Source organism: Indicator indicator, chromosome 9 (genome assembly GCF_027791375.1).
Source record: "Indicator indicator isolate 239-I01 chromosome 9, UM_Iind_1.1, whole genome shotgun sequence".
Taxonomy (NCBI): domain Eukaryota; kingdom Metazoa; phylum Chordata; class Aves; order Piciformes; family Indicatoridae; genus Indicator; species Indicator indicator.
The window spans coordinates 12,072,287-12,093,256 of record NC_072018.1 but is presented as its reverse complement, the minus strand read 5'-3'; the positions used below and the strand labels follow the sequence as shown (position 1 = coordinate 12,093,256).

The following is a 20,970-nucleotide window of genomic DNA, read 5'->3' as shown; positions in this document are numbered from 1 at the left end:
CAGCTTTCCCTGGTCTTTTGGCTTTCCCTGTGCTGTTTTATTAATTGTAAATACCTGTAAATATTGTAAATACTGTATATTTGTGCATATTCATTGCATTTCATTGTAGACCGTAGTTTGGCTTGTAAATACAGCTCCATTTGCTTCCAAACTGAGCTAGTCTGATAAAGTTGGGGGGAGGGGAATTTTCAACCCACCACAGTGTAAACTCAAAGTGGTAACAGTACTAATATCTTTCAGTGCCATCCCCTGTACTATATCTTCTCATTTGACCTTTTGAGTTCCCTGCCTCTAATGAGAATTTGTGAGCACAGAATTGCCTGTCATTAGCATTGCTGAATCTCCTGCTGCTTAACCAAATTTCTTCTGAGCTTTGTTTTACCCAGTCTAACACCAAAACAAGCTGCTGAATGCACTTCTGCATGCTTCATGTTTTGTCCACAATCTGCTCAGAGAAGGACCTGGGAATGCTGGTGGACAAGTTCACGATGAGCCAGCAATGTGCCCTTGTGACCAAGAAGGCTAATGGCTTCTCAGGGCACATTAAGAGTGTGGTCAGTAGGTCGAGGTTCTCCTGCCCCTCTACTCTGCCCTGGTGAAGTCTCATCTGGAATGTTGTGTCCAGTTCTCGGCTCCCAGTTCAAGAGGACAGGGAACTACTGGAGAGAATCCAACAAAGGGCAAGGAGGATGCTGAGGGGATTGGAACATCTTTCTTATAAGGAGTGGCTGACACCTGAGGCTGTTTATCCTGGAGAAGAGCAACCTGAGAAGGAATCTTCTCGATGCTGATCAATATTGGCAGCCTGTATCCTGGGTTGCATCAAAAGAAATGTGACCAGCAGGACAAGGAAGGTGATTCTCCCCCTCTACTCTGCTCTCATGAGACCCCACCTGAAGTGCTGTATCTGGTTCTGATGCCCCCTCTGTAAGAAAGACATTGAACTGCTGGAGCAGGTCCAGAGGGCCATGAAGATGATCAAAGGGCTGGAGGACCTCTCCTATGGAGACAGGCTGCAAGAGTTGGGGCTGTTCAGCCTGGAGAAAAGAAGGGTTTGGGGAGACCTTCCAGTATCTGAACCCACCTGGATGTGTTCCTGTGCAACCGCCTCAAGGTGACCCTGCTGTAGCAGGGGAGTTGGACTAGATGATCTCCAGAGGTCCCTTCCAACCCCTACCATTCTATGACTTGCACATGATGTTCTCATGCTGTGTGGGTTACGAGCACTGTATTTGTAGGAGGATGCTGCATATGTTCAGAAACTGTTGAAAGTTTTTTTAATTCTTATAACTGTTTATTCATTCTTTTGTTTAGGAGTCAGTGACCTGTAAATGCTCATTATGAAGAGAGATCTGGTTTTCTTGGTGACTCTAATTAGCCTTGCCTTCCTGTTGCTGCTAAGGTCTGGATATCCTCAACATATTGCAGAGGAGTCCTGTTCTGTTCAGATTCTTGTTCCAGGCCTCAAAGGTAATGTGGAAGCCTCCTCCATCATTCAAACACAAACCCTTTCTTTCTGACAGGCTCATTTACACCACTAGATATTTTCTAACAGAGACAAGAAAGTGCCTTTCAGTTGCCCTCTTGTCCTGTTTGTAGCCTACTTAAAAATGGAGTTTTGACATCTGTCAAGAGGAACTTAAGTCTGCTAAAATAAACATGGTTCCAAGAATGCATGCCAAAGCTTCCCATACTTGCTCTCCATCAGCAGGGCTTGTTCCTTTGGCACAGATTCTCTGTGTTGGTGCTCAGGTGTGCTACAAATACCCAAAGACTGTCAAACCAGTTCTTTCTTTATACCTAGAGAGGTTTTCATTGACATTTGTCAGTGTAATGAGAAGTATTTTGGATTTTCTAGTCTTCTCTTTGTATATAATTCTAGTTTTCCTTATTTGTCTTCCTCCTGTTTTTAAATACTCAAGTGCCTTTTGGAAGAAATTAAAAATTATTTGGGGTTTTTTTCAGCATTTCTATAGTTTCTGTGGACATTTTTACAACAGATGCCCACAAACCATTGCCCAGAAAAACTCAGTATGATATATTATTGGTTTTTTCATAGCAAGAAAAATGTATATTAGGTAGGAAATCAACAACTGGTAAGAATTAGTATTTTAAACAAACAAAATTTAAAAAATTATGTGAAATCCCAGCCCGGTTTAGTCACTTATAGTAATTCCCAGTTTGGGAGGCTATGATGTTTTTATTAGAGTGTAAGACCTGTAAGCATGAGGAAATGCCTGTTAAGGACAAACACCAAAAAAAAAAACCCAAACAAAAAACCAACCAACCAAACAAAAAACCCCAAACAAAACACCAGTTTCTCATGAACAATAAAAAGAAAATTGTTTAAACATTGCACAACTAACCTTCTGGTTTTGCTGATAGTTATGCACTGTAGTATCACAAAACCCAGCTAACAATGCTCTTGTCTGGTATAACTGTGGGCTTCACTTCGTTGCCTGAGGACCATTGTATGCACTACAGACACTGTCTATGCTGGTGAACTGATTGGTGAGGACAAGGCTCAGCTCTGCCCTGCAGGTGTTAACACAGTTAAACTGTGAGCACAGCCTGGCCATGGGTTTGACTGTGCTGTAAACTGCGTTCTTCAGTCATTGCCTACTTGGCATGTGGCTCTCCTGTGCTGGAAGCAAGACTGTTGGGCTGTAAGTTGTGCTTGGCTACTTGGCTCAGGACCAAAAAGGTTATACTGTTTTATTTTTATTGTATGTGCAGCTCTGGATGCCTAAGCTAAATCAAAGTCTTTATTTTAGAATTTTACTTCAATAAGTGGCCATTGAAGCCTTAATAATCTTTACACCTTCTGCAAATGTTCTAGTTAGGAAGAACAACACCATATCCATGTCTTCTGAGGTTTGAGCAAGCCTTAGAATCCTTAAGGTTAGAAAAGACCTCTGATATCATCAAGTCCAACTGTCAACAGAACAACACCATGCCCACTAAACCGTGTTCCAGAGTGACATGTCTACACATTTTTGAACACATCCAGGGATGCTGACCCCGCCACTTCCTTGGGCATCCTGTTCCAATGCCTGACCACTCATTCAGTAAACAATTTTTTCCTAATATCCAATGTACACCTCCTCTGGTACAACTTGAGGCCATTTCTTCTCATCCTATTGTCAGTTTCTTGGGAGAAGAGACCAACTCCCACCCTACTACACCACCTTTCAGTTAAGTAAAGTTGTTCTATTTGTTTTGTATATTTACTGTAAATTAGGCTTAAGTTGGTGCTGTCAATCTAACTTGCAGAGAAGATTACAATCCATTTAAATATATGTTGTGCAAAGTTACACAGAAGATCAGTCAAATTGGAAGACTCCATAGCACTGGGGACTGAAGCTTTGAGACAATTTTTCATTTCTAAGAAGCTGACAGGCTTTGCCAACTTTTGTAACTTCCTTGCCATAGTTTCCTTGCTAGTTTTGACTGATTACACAAATATCTGTGATGAGCATTTTTATTTGGGTGTCATTATTATTTTTTGCTACATGCAGCAGAGCTTCTTTAAAAACATAGACAGTGTAGTACCCTAACCCTTTGTCAGAAGGCAGTCCTGAGCCCTGGAAGCAACACAGAGAGGCCTGAAAGCCATCATGTGTTAATGACTTCACTCTGCTTCAGGAGAGGTGAGCCTTGCAAAAGTGGGGTTTGCTCGCCATCATGTGCTGATGGTTTCACCTGCTTCATGAGATGTAAGACTTGCAAAAGTGAGAGAGATTGATGGACAAATTCAGCCAAGCAAAAAATGGCCCAATTCAGCCCTAGTTTATGTGAAATCCCTAAAAGGTCTCAGTACTCCAGCTATGCTGTCAGGGGGTCTGGCTCAGAGAATTGGTAATGAGATACTGCTGTCCTCTACTGGCACACCTCCAACCCATTTCAGCAGCCAAGGCTTCCTTTAAACTGAGCATATATGTGGCTTGGTGCCCAAATTGCTGCTCCCATGCAGTGGGATTTGCTCTCTGCAGCTTTTAGATCTGCCCCATCTTCTCTGCTGGGCCACCAGCAACATCTCCAGCCATGAACAGAGAGCCCCACACCACTGTTAGGAATGAGCCCTTTGGGGTTTGAGAAAAATAGGCACAGGGAAGAAATGAGGAAGATCGTGGGATGTATGAAGAGGAGAAAACAGGAGGAGAGGTTTAAGCCACAGAGGTGATAAAGAAAGTGGACCACAAATGGGATGGTGAAGGAGATGTGATTTGAGAAAACTACGCAAAAGTAAGGGAGAAATGTTAGAACAGGAAGAGATAAACGGAGAAGAAGGGTACAAAGAATAAGTCTGAGTGGAGAGAGTGGAAACTTAAAAAAAGAGAAGAAATTACACAAAGCTAATTAAGACCCCACAGCATAAAAGGGAGAGGGGGAGTCGGAAGGAGGATGAGACTGGAGGTGGAAATGGAAGTTGAAGAAAGCCATTAAAGACACCAGGAATAGAAAAAGGCACAAATGAGTTTAAGGTCAGCAGCTTGGGTCTTACAGACTTATCTTCTTTTTTTTTTTTTTATTTTATAACCTTAACAGGGTAAAAGAGTAAGATTAAATGCAGAAGGGGAAACATACCATGGCTCTGAGAATCCAGACAGCAGACTGATCCATGTTTTAGAAAGCTAACAACATTAATAATAAGAAAAGTGCGTTGTGTGTGAAGAAGGGATAGATGATGAAGCCTTTCTACATTGCTCACTCATATTTTTCCTGAAGTCCAGTTCCTTTTTATAGGCCAATAAGATTGAATTTAATAGCAATGTGGTGAAAATAATAACATGAAACAATCCTTCAAAGCTTAATACTTCAAATGCTCCATTTGCCACTTTTTGTCTCTCTTCTAGAATCTAAAGCAGGAATTGTCTTAATAGGCTGAGTGCCATATGATACATTTTTTTAAATGGTGCTACATAAATAAAATCAATTTTTTATCCTCACCCTTGTTGTGTCTACTCACACAAGGAATATGAGTAATCAAAGAAAGTTGCATCCAGACAAGGAATGCTTAATAGCTCATGTACTTAATGTTTGGTGTGCTCTTTTCATTACAGTAGATGCCCAGTGACAGGACAAGAGGTACCAGGCACTAACTTGAGCATAGGAAGTTCTATCTAAACATGAGAAGGAACTTCTTTACTTTGAGAGTAACAGAGCAATGGAACAGGCTGCCCAGAGAGGTGGTAGAGTCACCATCTCTGGGGTCATTCAAATCCACCTGAGCACCATCCTGTGCAACCTGCTCTTAGATGAACCTGCTCTGGCAGTGGAGTTGGATGAGATGATCTCCAAAAGTGCTAGATTTGTTTTGGGGGTGTGGGGCATGAAAACACTGTGGAATACGTCTGGGTACATCTCACCCTATCTCAGCTGCCTGGTCCAGAGCTACATTGCCCTGAGGAAGAAACTAGTCTTCCATGCCAGAAGACAGGAGCAAAGAGCAGTTTGGAAAGGGATAGGTGAGAAGACTGAGCAGGAGGTACAACTGCAAAAGAACTGTGTCTGCTGTGGCCATGGTGGAGGAGACCATGGTGGAGGAACCAGTCTTAATCTCCTGCTCCAAAGAGACTGGGTTTAATGTGTGGCACGGGGGCTGATGATCCGAAGAGAGGCAGAGAGGTATCTCTGTCTAAATTAATCTGGCTTTTTTTTTTATTATTATTTAGTCCAGGAATCAAAAGTTGAAAGTTAGTCTTAGTTGGTGATGAATTAAATTGAAGCAGGGACAAGAGCAGGCCTCATGTTGCACCAGGGGTGCTTTACATGGGATATTAAGAAAAATTTGTTTACTGAAAGAGTGGTCAGGCATTGAAACAGGCTGCCCAGGAAGGTGGTGGAGTCACCTTCCCTGGAGGTGTTCAAAAGTGTGTAGACACAGCACTTTGGGACATGGTTTAGTGGGCATGGTGGTGTTGGGTTGACAGTTGAACTTGCTGTTCTCAAAGTCTTTTCCAGCCTTCATGATTCTGTGGTTTCTTGGTAGAAAACTGTTTTGTTGCCCCCCACACCTGCACAAGCTGTGCTTCCTCAGCTTGCAGAGTGCTCAGGGTACATACAGCAATAATAGGAACTTAAAAACACAGCAAGGCTGAACTGGACCACTAATCAGTCCCTCTTGGCCAAGGTCTTGCTGCTTTAAACAGCTGATAACAAAAAATTCTGAGTGGTCTGTGGCTGAGCCTGTAATGGGGTAATCTTCTCCCAGGGAAAGTTTCTCAAACACCCAGTCTAAGGAATGCAGTGTCATCTTATTACAGGAATAAATGCAGGCAAGTGTAATGGCCTGGAGCAAGAGTGATCTATTTTATTGATCCCTAATGCACAGCTTTCACTCTGAAGAACGTGTAGAGCAATAGCCTGTAATAGCCTGCTCTCAGCCTCCTGAGAGCAGAGGAAAGTCATTGTCAGGATTTATCTTTGGGAAGCAAAGAACTCATAACCAGCCCTGAGAGGGGAAAGGCAATCATACAAAGCCTGTTGGTTACCTGATAATAAAAAAAAGTGGCGTTCCCAAATGTGCCAAGTAATAGCCTGTTTCATACTAACAATATTATTCACTGGGGATGATGTGAAGTTTGTCCTCATTAAGGTCAAAGAATGGCCTATTTTTGCATGTCTGGAGGCAGGGAGGATGGTCGGAAGCCCGCTGGCAGCCTGAAGAAGGAAATACAACAGATGGAGTCCTGAGTTCAGCTCACAGCCACAATATGTAGATATACTACAATAAGGAGAAGAAGAGCTGGAGGCTGCATATTTGAAATGTGCCATGTTGTGGCTTGTTTTCACATGTGACCTTTATGGTTCCTCTTTGAACCACAGTTGCCAGCTATGTCAGAGAGCAGAGCCTGAAGGGTGCATGATAACCATTGACTTCCCTGATATGGTGCTCCCTTCAGCTTCCTGGAGAGCAGGTAATGCTCACTCTTCACAGCATTGGGGAATCAGGGGCGCTGCACTAGCTCTAGCTTTTAGATCCTGGCAATTCCTTTTCTGTGGAAGTCATAAAACTTTCTTCTTTTTGATATAAATCTGTTTGTTTTGTTTTTTCAAGAGAGCTACTTAATGCTTTAAATTTGTGATTAAGAGATTTTAGTTTTATGTCAATGGCAAACTAAACTACAATAGTAATGTAATAGTAGGTGGTAAAACAGGCCAAGTAGCTCCACATTTCCAATGAAAGGCACCAGGGAGGCAAACATTTATAGCAATTGATGTTTAAATATGATAATGATAATAACTGATGCTGAATATAATAACGTGCCATGAGCCATGTGCATGTAAGTACAACACATGGCAGGTTTTACCACAGAGATTAAAAGACACAATATATGACTGAGGTTATGGATTAGGAAGATACAGTTTGGTGCTTAAAAATGATCCTCTAAAATGATGGATGTATCGATGGCATCCTACAGGCCTGTCTACATGGGTTAAACATCTTTCTTTATTTTGTTAGGTTGGGGCTGTAATTAAAGCCATTTTCACTTCAGACTTAAGCAGATCCTTAGCAGAGACCCAGCGCTCAACGAACACAAGCTCAGAACTTTCTGTGCCAAGCTGGAGCCTCATTCTGAAGCTTTTTCTTAAGTGATTTGTGCTGTTGGGATTTTTGCAGGTTAAAGATATGAGTAATGTCCACAAAACTAGACCCTATGTATGAGACTTCAGTAGTGGTATTGGCTTTGGTCTTGTCAGTGTTTATGTCAGCTGCAGGAATCTGTGTTCTTCATGCATCAAGCAAAGCTGTTAAGTCAGGTCACATTTGCTTGTGATTTTTCCTCCTCTTGTTATAGTAGGTTTTTATTTTCACTGGGGAGAATGACACTCTTGTCACTGCCACCAGCAGAAAATAGTCCTGGTTTAATGATTCCTCCTTTTCTTTTGTGTCAACAGGGGAGGCTGGAGTCAAGGGGGAGAAAGGTGCTCCAGGTCGTCCAGGCAGAGTTGGGCCTCCAGGAGAAAAAGGTAACTGTGGAAAAAGATACTTTGGAAGTAATTTGTAACCAAATGCTGTGTTTGCTAGCAAAGCAATGATGATGGATATCTTATCTCTCTTTGCTGGGTGACTAAACCACTCTTGGGCATTTTCATGTATAGTTGTTGTGTTTTAACCCCTGTAGGCAGCTCAGCCCCATGCAGCTGCTTGCTCACTCTCCCTAGTTGGATGGGGGAGAGAATTTGAAAGGGAAAAATGAGGACATTTGTGGATTGAGACAAAGATGGTTTAACAGGTAAAGCTACCCACACAAGCAAAATAAAGAATTCATCCACCAGTTCCCATTGGCAGGCAGGTGTTTAGCCATCTCCAGGACAGCAGAGATCCATGATGTGTAACAGTGACTTGGGAAAACAGACACCATCACTCCAAGTGTCCCACTTTCCTCCTTCTTCAACCAGCTTTATATGCTGAACATGACATCATATGGTATGGAATATCCCTTTGGTTAGATGGGGTCAGCTGTCCCAGATGTGTCCTCACCCAGTTTCTTGTGCACCCCCAGACTACTCACTGGTGGGGTGGTGTGAAGAGCAGAAAAAGCTTTGACTCTGTGTGAGTACTGCTCAGTAGTAACAAAACCATCCCTGTGTTATCAACTCTGTTTTGGTCATGAAACCAAAACATAGCTCCATGCTAGATACGATGAAGAAAACTAACTCTATCCCAGTCAAAACCAGTACAACCATAGGTACCCATTTGTACACTATTGCTTTCTAGTTAAAAAAAAAAAAAAGGGAAAAGATAGGATTTTTTTTTCCATAATTTGCCTTCTGCAAAAGAAAACTTCATACTGGATCAGAGGGAAAAAATCATGTGGCTCAATTTTCTTGTTTCATTTTGTTTGTCACTGGGAACACTCAATACCTCAATTAAAGCCATAGAGTGAAGGCAGTAAGCCATAACAGGCATGTTTTGAATCACAGTTTGGTAATATTTATGAAAATATATTGATAATGTACATTGTAGTTCAAAAGGTCTCGGAGCTCTGCAGAGGAATAGTCCTCAGCAGGATTCAGTTTTAGAGCTAAGACAAACATGGCTTGCAGGAAATTCTGGTTTTTCACATTTGTTTTTCCTCCTGAAGCAAGGAGGAAATTTAACCTTTGAAAGTTTGTCAGGAGAGCCACATTCTGGGGGAAAAAAAAATCACATTGGGAGTAGTCAAAACCTTTAACTCCAGTATTGAAATTAAACATTTGAAATTCCTGTCATCAGAACAATGGAGTTAGTTCTTGCTGAAATTAATTTCTAAGCTTCCTTCCAAACCAGTTGAATTTACACTGCCTTATGATGATACACGATCCATTATGTAGTTCTTTTCGGCAGTTATGGGAATCTGATACCTGCATCTTTCCTGGAACCAAAATCCATAGCTGGAGCTCTGCCCCCCTTACAATGCACTGAAAATTTTACAGCTCCCATGAGGGATGTGGGTGTTCAGTCCATGTATTTCCCTTATGGAGGTGTACTCTTCAAGGACAACTCTTATTAAAGATACTGGAAATTAAAATTTCAACTCTTGCAAGGTAATGCAGCATGTAGAGAAGTTAAAGTACCACAGAATCATTTAGATTAAAAGGTCATAGAGAGCTCATGTAGTCCAAGCTCCTGCTTAAAATAGGCCTGACTTCAACTTTAGATCAGGTTACTCAGAGTTCTGCAACATTTGTAGAGTTTCTGCTTTTGGTGTTAATTTACATTATTAGAATCACACTCACCTTTTTTTTCTTTTCTCTGCCCTTTCTTTATTTCTCAAGCAAATTCATCCTAAGAAAATGTGCTTAGTTTCTATGAGCTCCTTAGGTATCTAATAATCAGTGAATAAATAATTTACAAATAAATGTTTCTCTTAAAGACCTTCAGATTAGAAAGTGCTGCAAATGCTTTTATCATATCCTCTCTTCATGGTGTTTTCAGATTTTAGTCTTTCAGAAACTAATGCACATTAAAGCTTTCTGGTTCTGTTTCTGAACGTCCTGATGTTTCAGGGTGACATCAGACATCTTGATGTCTTTGGGCACTGATTAAGGTTAAATTCCACTTACTTTCCTCATTGCTTTTAATTAATTGTATAGGTCAATTATGATGCACAGCATGTCAGCAGAATATAAAACTGTTGGCCTTCTGTAAAGCATAGAACACTGGATCAAGTCCAGTGGCTGATTCAGATTAAAGTCGTGTGTACTCCAGTGCAAGTTTTGGAGTGTGAAGTCCATGGATGTAACTTTCCCCACTTGGACTGATTGCTGTACTGCACACACCCATCACTGAGTCATGATCCAATCTGTGAGGCCATAACTTCCATGTATACAAATCCACACAGATATTTCAAGAACAATGCAATGCTGTGAATATTCCCAGGGTAGCATGGATTCTGCTTACAGCAATCATAGAATTGCTTTGGTTGGAAAAGACATTTAAGGTCATGTAGACCAGTTGTCAAGCCAACACAACGATGACCACCAAAGCATGTGCCAAAGTTCCATGTCTACATATTTTTTTTAATCCCTCCAGGGATGGTGACTCCACCATCTCCCTGGGCAGCCTGTTCCAATGCCTGACTACTCTTTCAGTAAAGACATTTTTCCCAGTATCCAACCTAAACCTCCCCTGGTGCAACTTGAGGCCATTTCCTCTCATCCTATCAGTTGTTACAAGGGAGAAAAGACCAACACCCACCTGACTCCAACGTCCTTTCGGGGAGTTGTAGAGAGTGAGAAGATCTCCCCTCAGCCTTGTTTTTTCCAAACTAAACAAACCCCATTTTCCTGAGGTGGTCTTCACAAGGACCTGTTCTCTGGACCCTTCACCAACTTTGTTGCCCTTCACTGGACACTTAATCAAAATAAGAAGAGGGTGAAATTAGTGTTGGAATCCATATTCAAAGGAAGAGCTCATTTGAAGAGATGAGATTTCAGTTTTCTTAAAGCCATAAGCATTTGAAAATACATTCTTTTAATATTTTAATTTTAGCCTTTCTACATCATAGTTCATTTATGCTTAATTACAATGGTATGTGAAGTAGTCACATGCTATTCTTAGGCTTGGAACTCAATTCTCTCCCTCTGCAGTGCTAGCACAGTGATTTTGGCTTTTGCCAGCTAACTTTCACAGGCAATTCTTGGGCACATTTTGGGAGCTAACACAATGAGCAGCTTGCAGGTGATTATCCTGGCTTGAAGGGTATGACAATATAATATCATGGGGTGTAGCATTCTCAGCCACCTGGTTCACACTGCCAGGGAACAGTCTCAGGCATTCAGTTGACTAGTACAGGCAAAGCATCTTAAGTACAAGAGAAGAGTCATTAATTTAACTGGATTGGAGCCAGAGTGCTCAGTCATTTGTGTAATCAAATTCTAAAGAGAGGTAATAATATCTTAATTTATATTTTAGTATTACTGGTTGCTCATTAATATGTAATCAATCAATCCTTTACACTTCTGTGTCAACTTTTACGTGGATTTATTGCTCACTAAGGAGTGCTGCAGGCAGGTTTCCATACGAAAGTCCTGACATTGACAGTTGTGGATTCACAAAGGGAGTATCTGGTTCAAAGCTGTCTTTCAGTTCCACCTGGATTCAGATAAGATCTTGAGAAAATCCATGTTAATCTGAGTGGACAAAAAGATGGCAGATTGGCTTCAGTGTAAATAAAGATATTGCCGTGGGACATTAGGGATGTATAATTTAATCCATATTTCCATGATGCCAAAAGAAAAAACAGAACAGTCACTTCAAACTCAAGAACTGCTCTAAAGTCATTAGCAGCAGCCCCAAAACCAACAAAACTGCCCATCATTAGAGAAGATACCAAGGACAAAAGTGGGAGCTTGTGTTTGCAGCTGATTTTGCTGTGCCTAGAAGCCTGACCCCCATAGTGACAGCTGATCAGGGGCATGCTGTTAGGTCAAGGGTTGGATGTGATGATCTTAGAGGTCTTTTCCAACCAAAACAATTCTGTGATTCTATGACAGAGATACTGGCCTCTGCCTCTCAAGAGGAACCAGAGACTAGACAGGGGCACCAGAGATGTGGAGGAGCTGCCTCATAAGGAGAAACTGGACAGGTTGAGACTATTACATCTGTACAGAATTGCCTGAGGAGGATATGACTGAGGTTGCAGAGTCACCAGATCCCATCAGACCTAAGCTAGGAGGCACTCACTGAAGTTGCTGAAGGACTGATTTAGCAAATCCATCTGCAGGAGATTGCAGATAGCGAGTGGAGTTGTGTGGCCTCACTGTATTGTGTCTTCTCCTGCCACTGTGAGAATCAAAGAGGGACCACTGGTCTGAAGAAGCTTGGTGTTGTGTGGGTAATATAATTTTGGTAAGATATGTGAGGGCTGTGAGGGCTGTTATTTGTGTTTGTGAGCATCTGAACATAAACTTCCCTATTTGGGAATGGACACCATATTATTTCCATTTCTTTTGAATCTGCTTTAAAATACTTTAAACTTTCCTGCTGCTTTCCTATATTGGATTTTTTTTCTTATTATCTGTGCTTTCCTTTGCAAATTTTCTAGCCTTTCTAGTCAATATGGATTGATAATAATTTTCTCTTTCATTTTTCCTGTTTGTTATGCAAAGCTTTTAAGGTTTCTCTTTGTCAGTAGGACATATCTAGAATGAGTAGGATGGCTCACTGTTGAGAAATGCTTATTCCTCTATTGCCTACCAAAGGAACTTAGATCCAATGAATAGAATCATAGACTCATTTAAGGTTGAAAAATACCTCTAAGATGATCAAGTTCAACTGTCAACCAAACACCACCATGCCCTCTAAACCATGTCCCAAAGTACCATGTCTACATGTTTTTTTTAACATCTCTAGTGATGGTCACACCACCACCTCCCTAGGCAGCCTGTTCCAATGCCTGACCACTCTTTCAGTAAACAAATTTTACCTAACATCCAATCTGAACCTCTGCTTATGCAACTTGAGGCCATTTCTTCTTGTTCTATCACTAGAAACCAACACCTATCTGTCTCAACCTCCTTTCAAGGAGTTGTAAAGAGAAAACAGTTTCTCTCCAGCCTTCTCTTTTCCAGAGTAAACAATCCCAGCTCCTTCAGCTGCTTCTCATAAACCTGTTCTCCAGACTTCTCACCAGCTTTGTTGTCCTTCTCTGTCTGAAAAACAAACTTTCAGGTGGCTAATGCTGGATGAAATTTATTTCCCCCAACTACATAAATTACCACCTGGGTGGGATTCTCCACTGATTGTTCATATAAGCTGTAACTATGCTGCAACCATCGTTCCCGAGCCAGCCACCAACCTTCAATGGTGTGTGTAATGCAATACTAAGGCGGTACACTGGGCGAAAGACATTGTAGTCTTGGTATCTCACATTCTTTTTCTAAGTAGTCTCTGAAGATCACTGTCAGGAATGGTATTAGAGCCAAGAGACCTTTGTTCTGGTTTGGCGTACTTCTTCTGTTGTTAGGTAAGTGTCCGTGATGTCCGCTACCTCAAATCATGAAGAATTCCTACCTGGTTTGTCTTCGGATCCTTAAGTTTGGGAAGTAAACTGCTGCTCTCTTCCCTTTGACACAATTCAGTTCAATTTGTCTGGTACATGGTGAATTTCTGTTTCTGTTGGATTTGTCTTTTTAACACCTTTTTCTTTTTTTTAAGAAGTTTTATACCTTCTTGTCTGTTCCAATTAATTCTGTCTGAAGAGAGTGGCCATACGTATGAAGGCCTCTATTTATAGTATTGCACAGAGCCTAAGTCCTCATTTTTCCACTGGTTGTACAGCCCACCATTCATCTCTGGTATTTTATTTCTTCTCTTGTTTGTAGGCCTGAAAAGGCCACTAAGCTTTCTTCTCTTCAGCTCCTTCCAAAATCCTTCAAGTCTTTTATAATTGGTTCCAGTGTATACCACCTTCATCTGAGAGATGACAGATGACTTACTTCATATTCTCCATTCAAACTTTCTGTTAGATTTTCTACTTTTGGTCTATGGAGACTTAATTTCTTTCATTGTCCTCATTTCTTTCCAGCTCTCTCTTCCTGATTTCATTACAACTTTTTAGACTGCATTTTTGGCAATCATAAGGCCACTAAAAACGACTTTACAAAAGGTATTAAAACTTTTGATACCCTCAAGGCAGAAGGGTCTCTCTTGAAACCTTGTGATTTATTCTGCCAAAGAAGCAGAATAAGCAAGCCCCTGGAGTAGAGGCAGGGGTTAGCCACTGCAAGGGAAAACCAAATCCAAACAGTTCTTTTAATGAGCACAGGAGACTTAATGTATGTCTTCATTGTTTGAGATAACACACTTTTACTTATGAGCAGATCGTGTTGGTTTTGATGACTATTACTGAGAAGTAATTCATTTCCTGGGCAGTATTTATGAGGAAGAAAGTGAAGTCATTCTATGTATTGTATTTTATTTATGCATCAGATCTGTTTGTTTATTTAATTTCAGGTGTAGCAGCCTGAACAGAGAAAGCACTCCAACACCTGGGGTTGTTTATTCTTCAGAAGAGGTGGCTGAGGGGAGATCTTATTTCCTTCTTCAAATCCCTGAAAGGAGGATGGAGGGAGGTGGGGGTTGGTCTCATCTCACATACAACAAGTGACAGGACAAGAGGAAGCAAGTTCAAGGGAGGTTCTGGTTGGGTGTTAGGAAAAACGTCTTCACAGAAAGCATTATGAGGCATTGGAACAGGCTGCCCAGGTAGGTGGTGGAGTCACCATCTCTGGAGGGATTCAAAAGATGTGGTGCTGAGGGCCATGGTTCAGTGGTAGTGGCTTAGCAGCAGTGGTGGGACTGAGAGCTCTACGCAAGCAGCTGGACTCACTGATGTCAAAGGTCTCTTCCAACCTCAACAGTTCTATGATTCTACGATCTGACAATCTGTTACAGTAATCCTGATTCACAAATATCCAAAGCAAGAAAGGTCACTTTCAGACAAATTAAAAAATTCATTACAAGCTGATACTTTAGATAATTTCAAGGACACATAAATTGGATAAATAAGCAATGGTACCATCAGTAGCTTTATAGCTTGCACAATCCAACAGATTCCATCCTTAGGTAGGCTGTGAAGCTGTTGTGAAAGTGATAGAGGGAATGGCCTCGGGTGGCACCAGGTGAGGTTTAGATGGGATATTAGGAAAAGAGAAAATACTTCCTTTACTGAAAGCCTGATCAGGCATTGGGACAGGCTGCCTAGGAAGATGGGGGAGTCACAGTCCCTGGAAGTGTTCAAAACTCTGTTGACACGGCACTTTGATATATGGTTCAGTGGTTACGGTAGTGTTGGGTGGACAGGGAGACTTGATGTTCTATCATATTTTCCAACCTTAATGATTCTATGAAACTATTCTATGATTCCTGTGACTCTTAGGCAAGATCTGTTTCCATTTACACCTGCGTGCCTTGTTAATGTGAATTGCTTTGCAAAGATTAGGTGATTTAGGTACATGTAACTTCTTCAGAGGGAGTGAGGTGGACCTCTGGACTTCAATGAATATTGGGCATATAGCGTGGGTTTGCTCCCTGTAAAAACTGATCTTGCAAGCCAAATGTCTTTCCTCTTTCTGTTCCATACAGGAGAAATGGGGGACAAAGGACAGAAAGGCAGCATGGGACGACATGGAAAAATTGGTCCTATTGGTTCAAAAGGTATGCAAGGTTCAGCTGTTTCTCCATTTGTTCTGTATGAGAAGTTTGTGATCATTTAGCTTTGAAAAACTTTAGGGGCTTGCAAAATACTTAACAAGTGTCAAAGGTTCCCACAGTAGAGTTTCTCATGCTGTGTTTACCCAGATGACTGAGATCTCTCAGACAGTTACCTTTTGCAGTTACTTTTTTATGTGTTTAGCTTTAAAGCAGCCTGAGAATCTTAGTTTAAGGCTAAATAAAGAATTTTGTGCACCATCTCACAAATGTGGACAGTAAGAGAAGCAGATGGGAAGATGCACTGTATTTTGGCAGACTTCTAAGAGCCAAAAACCTTGAATTTTCGACTTGCTACCCTGTAGGCTTCCTAAGTGAGTGCAGTTAAGGACCAGTGTTCATTGAAGTCTCTAGACTGTGAATCTTGATTTAGGCACCAGTGTAGCATATCCAACCCTTTTCTCTCTACAGCATCTGAACTTACTGGTTCTGTGAATCACAGAATGGTAGGGGCTAGAAGGAACCTCTGAAGATTGCCTAGTCCAACCCCCTTGCTTAGAGCAGGATTACTGTGGCAGGTTGCACAGGATGGCGTCCAGGTTGGGTTTTGAATGCCTTCAGAGATGGAGAACCCCACAACCTTTCTGGGCAGCCTGTTTCAGAGCTCTGTCACCCTCAAAATGAGGTTCATACATGTCAGAAAGAATATATTGGTACATATTCTTTGTGTTCATAGTCATCAAATTTCATAGCTTTGGCTGGCCTTTGTTGTGGAACAGCTAGCACAGAAAAATCTCAGTTTTTTTCTTGGGCATATTTCTGCTTTCCACAGGTCACTGTTACCAAAGTAAACAAGTGCTAAATGGACGTTGACCAAAAAAGCTGCTTTAAATTGATATTCTTTTTCATGTCTTTAGGTGAAAAAGGAGATAACGGTGACATAGGACCACCAGGTCCTAATGGCGACCCAGGTAATTCATGACACACCATGTGTATGTGAAGGATTTGAGAAGATGCATGCATCATCACCAAAATACTTGTCTGTTTGTAGTGGGGGAAAGAATGAAAAATTAAATGTTTGTGTAGCCACTGTAATATTTCACTGCCGTTATGCTCAAATTACTTAAAATTATTGAGGCTGCAGTAGTTGCTGGACTTGTATATTTGTCAAGCAATGTCTCAGAGCTCATCAGAGGTGTGATCACCTCAGAAGACCAGTAGGAACTGAAGTGAACTGTCCATATCATTCATCATCAGTGCAAAGAGACATCTCTGCCATATTCCACTCTGGCTCCCAGCCAACACAAAGGAAGCTCTTCCTGCTCCATTGATTATTGTTATAGGTGCAGGAGATTACCAGGAACACAGATCTTCCAGAGGAAAATGATCAAAGCCTGCCATAAGAAGTGTAAGCCATACAAAAGCAGCAGATTCAGATTTTAGCTAATTTGGCCCTTTCTGGCAGGGTGCACTAGAGGTGCACCAATTAGCTGTCTCTGGAGAGCATGGTTTGTCATTGCAATTCTTGAGCCAGACTGCCAAGTCCTCAAGTACACTTTTGCAGAGTGAGTACTTTGTGCTGTAGACATCTAAGCCTACCCTAACTGGGTAGTCAAGTGCAGACTTGAGCAATTACACAAGAACTGGAGTCGAATTCCTCCTGCTATGGTGTAGCAATGACCCTTCCAGTATTCTCATTCAGATTACCTTTGTGAAGCCATTATCAATTAGGTTAACAGATGGTCTTCTATTTTTACTAGAAGTACTGTAAATTCTACTTGCATAAGCACAGAGTTACACTTTGTAGTCAATTATGTGCACTATGTGATTGGAACATTAGCCTTTTGTATCTGCTGTGTTATGTTTCTCAGAATGAACACGTGAACAATGTGCTGTGTAGATTTTTTTCTGTGGAAAAAGTGCAGTTTGGAGAAGACTAAGGAGAGTAATTTTACTCAAAATAGGAAATTTTGACAAATTTTTAATTAAAAAAAATAATTTATGGTGGGTTTTTTTCAGGGAATCTGTCTGTCTTTAGGTTAGCTCTAATTATGCAGGGCTGAAGCTTCATGGGAACTGGATAGGTCCAGATATCCATGAAAACCATATGATGGGGCAATCTAGCAAAGGCTCTGGGTTTCTGACTGGGGCTGCCAGGCTGGGTGTGTTCATGAAAGTTGCTCCACAGAAAAGGATCTGGAGGTACTGGTTGACAGCAGGCTTAATGTGAGCCAAGAGTGTGCTCTGGTGGCCAAGGTGGCCAACAGCAGCCTGGCCTGCATCAGGAATCGTGTGACCTGCTAGCATAAGCAGGGAAGTGGTTGTGCCTCTCTACTCAGCACTGGTGAGGCTGCACCTCGAATACTGTGTTCAGTTTTGGGGCCCTCACTACAAGAAGAAAGACACTGAGGTGCTCCAGTGTGTCCAGAGAAGGGCAATGAAGCTGGTGAAGGGTCTGCAGAATAGGTCTTGTGAAGAGCACCTAAGGGAACTGGGACTGTTTAGTCTGGACTAAAGGAGGCTGAGAGACCTCATTGCTCTTTGCAGCCCCTTCAAAGGAGGTTGTAGTGAGGTGGGGGTCAGTCTCTTCTTCCTAGAATCAGGTGATACGATGAGATGAGATGGCCTGAAATTGTGCCAAGGGATTGGATATTAGGAAAAAATCTTTACTGAAATAGTGGTCAGGCATTGGAACAGGCTGACCAGGGAGGCAGTGGAGTCACCATCCCTGGAGGCATTCAAAAAACATGTGAACATGGCACTTCAGTGCATGGTTTAATGGGCATGGTGGTCTTAGGTTGACGGTTGGACTCAATGACAGAAGTCTTTTCCAACCTCAACCATTCTAGCATTCTATGAAATGGATTAAAGCAATTATTGCAATTAGAGAGCTTTCTGATCTGGGTGTATCCATATCATTTCACAGGAATCCCCTGTGAGTGCAGCCAGCTAAGGAAGGCTATTGGTGAAATGGATATCCAGGTGGCCCAGCTGACAACGGAGCTCAAATTTATTAAAAATGGTAGGTGAGTTTTAGATAAGTGTTGTCTGTCCTTGCTGCCTCGTTTCACTGCTGCAACTGCGCTGTGCTGACTTGTGAAGCTGTGTAGAGGTGTGCAGTAAGTTGGTTTATAGAAACGCAAGTGCTCACTTTTCAGCACTGCCCTCCCCCGCAGCTGTCGCTGGTGTGCGTGAGACAGATAATAAGATCTACCTGCTGGTGAAGGAGGAAAAGAGGTACAAGGAAGCCCAACTCTACTGCCATGGAAGAGGAGGAACGCTGAGCATGCCCAAGGATGAGACTGCCAACAACCTGATTGCCTCGTACATCAACCAAGCTGGGCTCACCAGAGTTTTCATTGGGATTAACGACCTAGAGAAAGAAGGAAATTTTGTCTATTCTGACCGATCGCCCATGCAGACCTTCAACAAATGGCGCAGCGGGGAGCCCAACAATGCTTATGACGAGGAGGACTGTGTGGAGATGGTAGCATCTGGAGGCTGGAATGATGTTGCCTGTCATATTACCATGTATTTTGTGTGTGAATTTGACAAAGAAAACGTCTAAGCTTGCCTACTCTATCTTAAGAAAAGTTTCTTAGGCCAATTTACACCATGTCTGTAGAGTGCAAGTGATATTTTGCAAGTACGTGGCATCAGAGTTGTACAGATGTAAATACAATTTAGGTATTTCAAATATCAGTATTTACCCTTTAGAAGGGAAGAGCAGTGATAAGATACAGCTTGGGTTTTTCTATTAGAAAATATTTGTACCTAGATAAAAATGTGATTTGAGGCTAAATTCTGCCCTCAAATGCACTTGCACAAGTAAAAGGAAAGGCAGAATTTGGCCTCTAGTTATTAGACTTATAATTTCTGAAGAAGTAGTAGATTCTTGATATTCTTTTATCTTAGCAAATTTTGTTATTAGAAATGTTAATTGCTTCTAGTGCTACAGGGGTATTTCAGCAGCAAGGCAAATGTTTTCTATGCTCCAGTTAACGAGTACAAATACTACTGTACATTTCTAGGATGAGAAGATATTACAACTTTTTTTTAATATAAAACAAACCAACAAATTGGGAATCCTACCAATTTTGTAACGTTTATTAAATTGATGTATACATTCACAGATGTATGACAAGGAGACACTTAAGTAAACTTAGTTTTAGTGTTGAAGGATGACAAAGTTCTTATCTTTTAGTGCTGAAAGGGATTCCAGCCAGATGGGTGTTTTGAGGTTGACCAAAGGTAAAATTCTGGGTTTCTACATTCTGTAGGTGAGGATGGATTCAGTGCATGAACTGTTTCAAGCCCCAGATGGTTCCTTTGATTGCTTTACTTTCTTCCTAATAAATGTAGGTATGTTAGGTGTTCTTCCCACTGCATATTGAAATCTGTTCAATAATATGAGCATGGTTCTACACCAATGTTCAAAGACCTCACAGAATTTGCAGGAAGCTAACAATTCCAGTGGAGCAATTTGTGTGCTTAGAATAGTGCCTTTTGAATGTCATTATTATTTCCTGCCTGCATAGAAGTCTTCAAAATCCCTTCAAATCTCTAATATACTTTTGTCAAATAATTTTAGCTATACTAAACCAGTCCAAACCTGAGTTACAGATATCTAGAGCTCCCTCATTATGTGTGCGCTGAAGTTGCTGTTTGTTTTTCATTCAGGTTTTGAAAGTTGCTTTTAGAATGTTTGATTTCCTTAGAAACATGAAAAGGTCTTCTGAAGAGGTAGGAAGTTTTTTCAGATGGTAAATGCTCCTAGTATAGCTGGAAGTCACTCCATGTTTATAAAGATTGCCTTCATGTTTAGAGCATTTAGGCAACCTCAATTTCTATTAAAATTTAAGATGAAAAATAAAGGCAATGGAAAAAAAAAACAAAAACATTTATGTCCCCCGGTTATTATGTTCTTCAGGCCACTGTTTTTCAGCTCTTGGAAATTACTTGTATTGTCAGAGCCCTGTACATTGGCTGCAACAGTCCTTATTTCACCATTTGGCCAAGGGGACCAAGGCTAGTGCGTAAAGTCTCTAGCTGTCCTGAAAGGAGCAAAATCTGCACTTCTGGTGTTTACCTCTGCAAGGAATTGGGCAAGAAGTGATGAAGGGACTGGAAAGGAACAATCCCTTCATCATTTCTTTCACCCTCCAGCTGCTGACCCCCATAGGAGGAAACCTTTACTGGAAGCAGAAATCAACATTGCATGTGGCACTCAGCCTGTATGGAGCAGCCCTAAGAAGTTTATTCCCTAGGAATAAAACTGTGTAGTTCAGTTTGTTTGCTCTGTGGTGTACCTCGACTCAGAGGGGTTC

The 20,970-nt window shown here is 41.4% G+C and overlaps 1 protein-coding gene across 4 annotated transcripts; it reads left to right on the top strand.

Moving 5' to 3' along the window:
* Window positions 1-1,340: 1,340 nt before the first annotated feature.
* On the top strand, window positions 1,341-19,211 carry COLEC11 (collectin subfamily member 11). 4 transcript variants are annotated; one of them, XM_054383593.1, is made up of 6 exons: window positions 1,341-1,470; window positions 7,903-7,974; window positions 15,578-15,649; window positions 16,561-16,614; window positions 18,570-18,665; window positions 18,820-19,211. In XM_054383593.1, the coding sequence occupies exons 1-6, from the start codon at window positions 1,341-1,343 to the stop codon at window positions 19,209-19,211; spliced, it is 816 nt and encodes a 271-aa protein (XP_054239568.1). The 4 variants fall into 4 exon arrangements, with proteins under 4 accessions (XP_054239568.1, XP_054239570.1, XP_054239569.1 ...); XM_054383595.1 differs by lacking the exon at window positions 7,903-7,974; XM_054383594.1 differs by lacking the exon at window positions 15,578-15,649.
* The last annotated feature ends 1,759 nt before the right edge of the window (window positions 19,212-20,970 follow it).

What these genes read in the sequence shown, in the direction of transcription:
- COLEC11 (XM_054383593.1), top strand. Translation starts at nt 1,341, where the DNA reads ATGAAGAGAGATCTGGTTTTCTTGGTGACTCTAATTAGCCTTGCCTTC. An exon ending in AGGTCCTAATGGCGACCCAG is followed by an intron (nt 16,615 to 18,569) that starts GTAATTCATGAC and finishes ATCATTTCACAG; the next exon opens with GAATCCCCTGTGAGTGCAGC. An exon ending in GCTCAAATTTATTAAAAATG is followed by an intron (nt 18,666 to 18,819) that starts GTAGGTGAGTTT and finishes CCTCCCCCGCAG; the next exon opens with CTGTCGCTGGTGTGCGTGAG.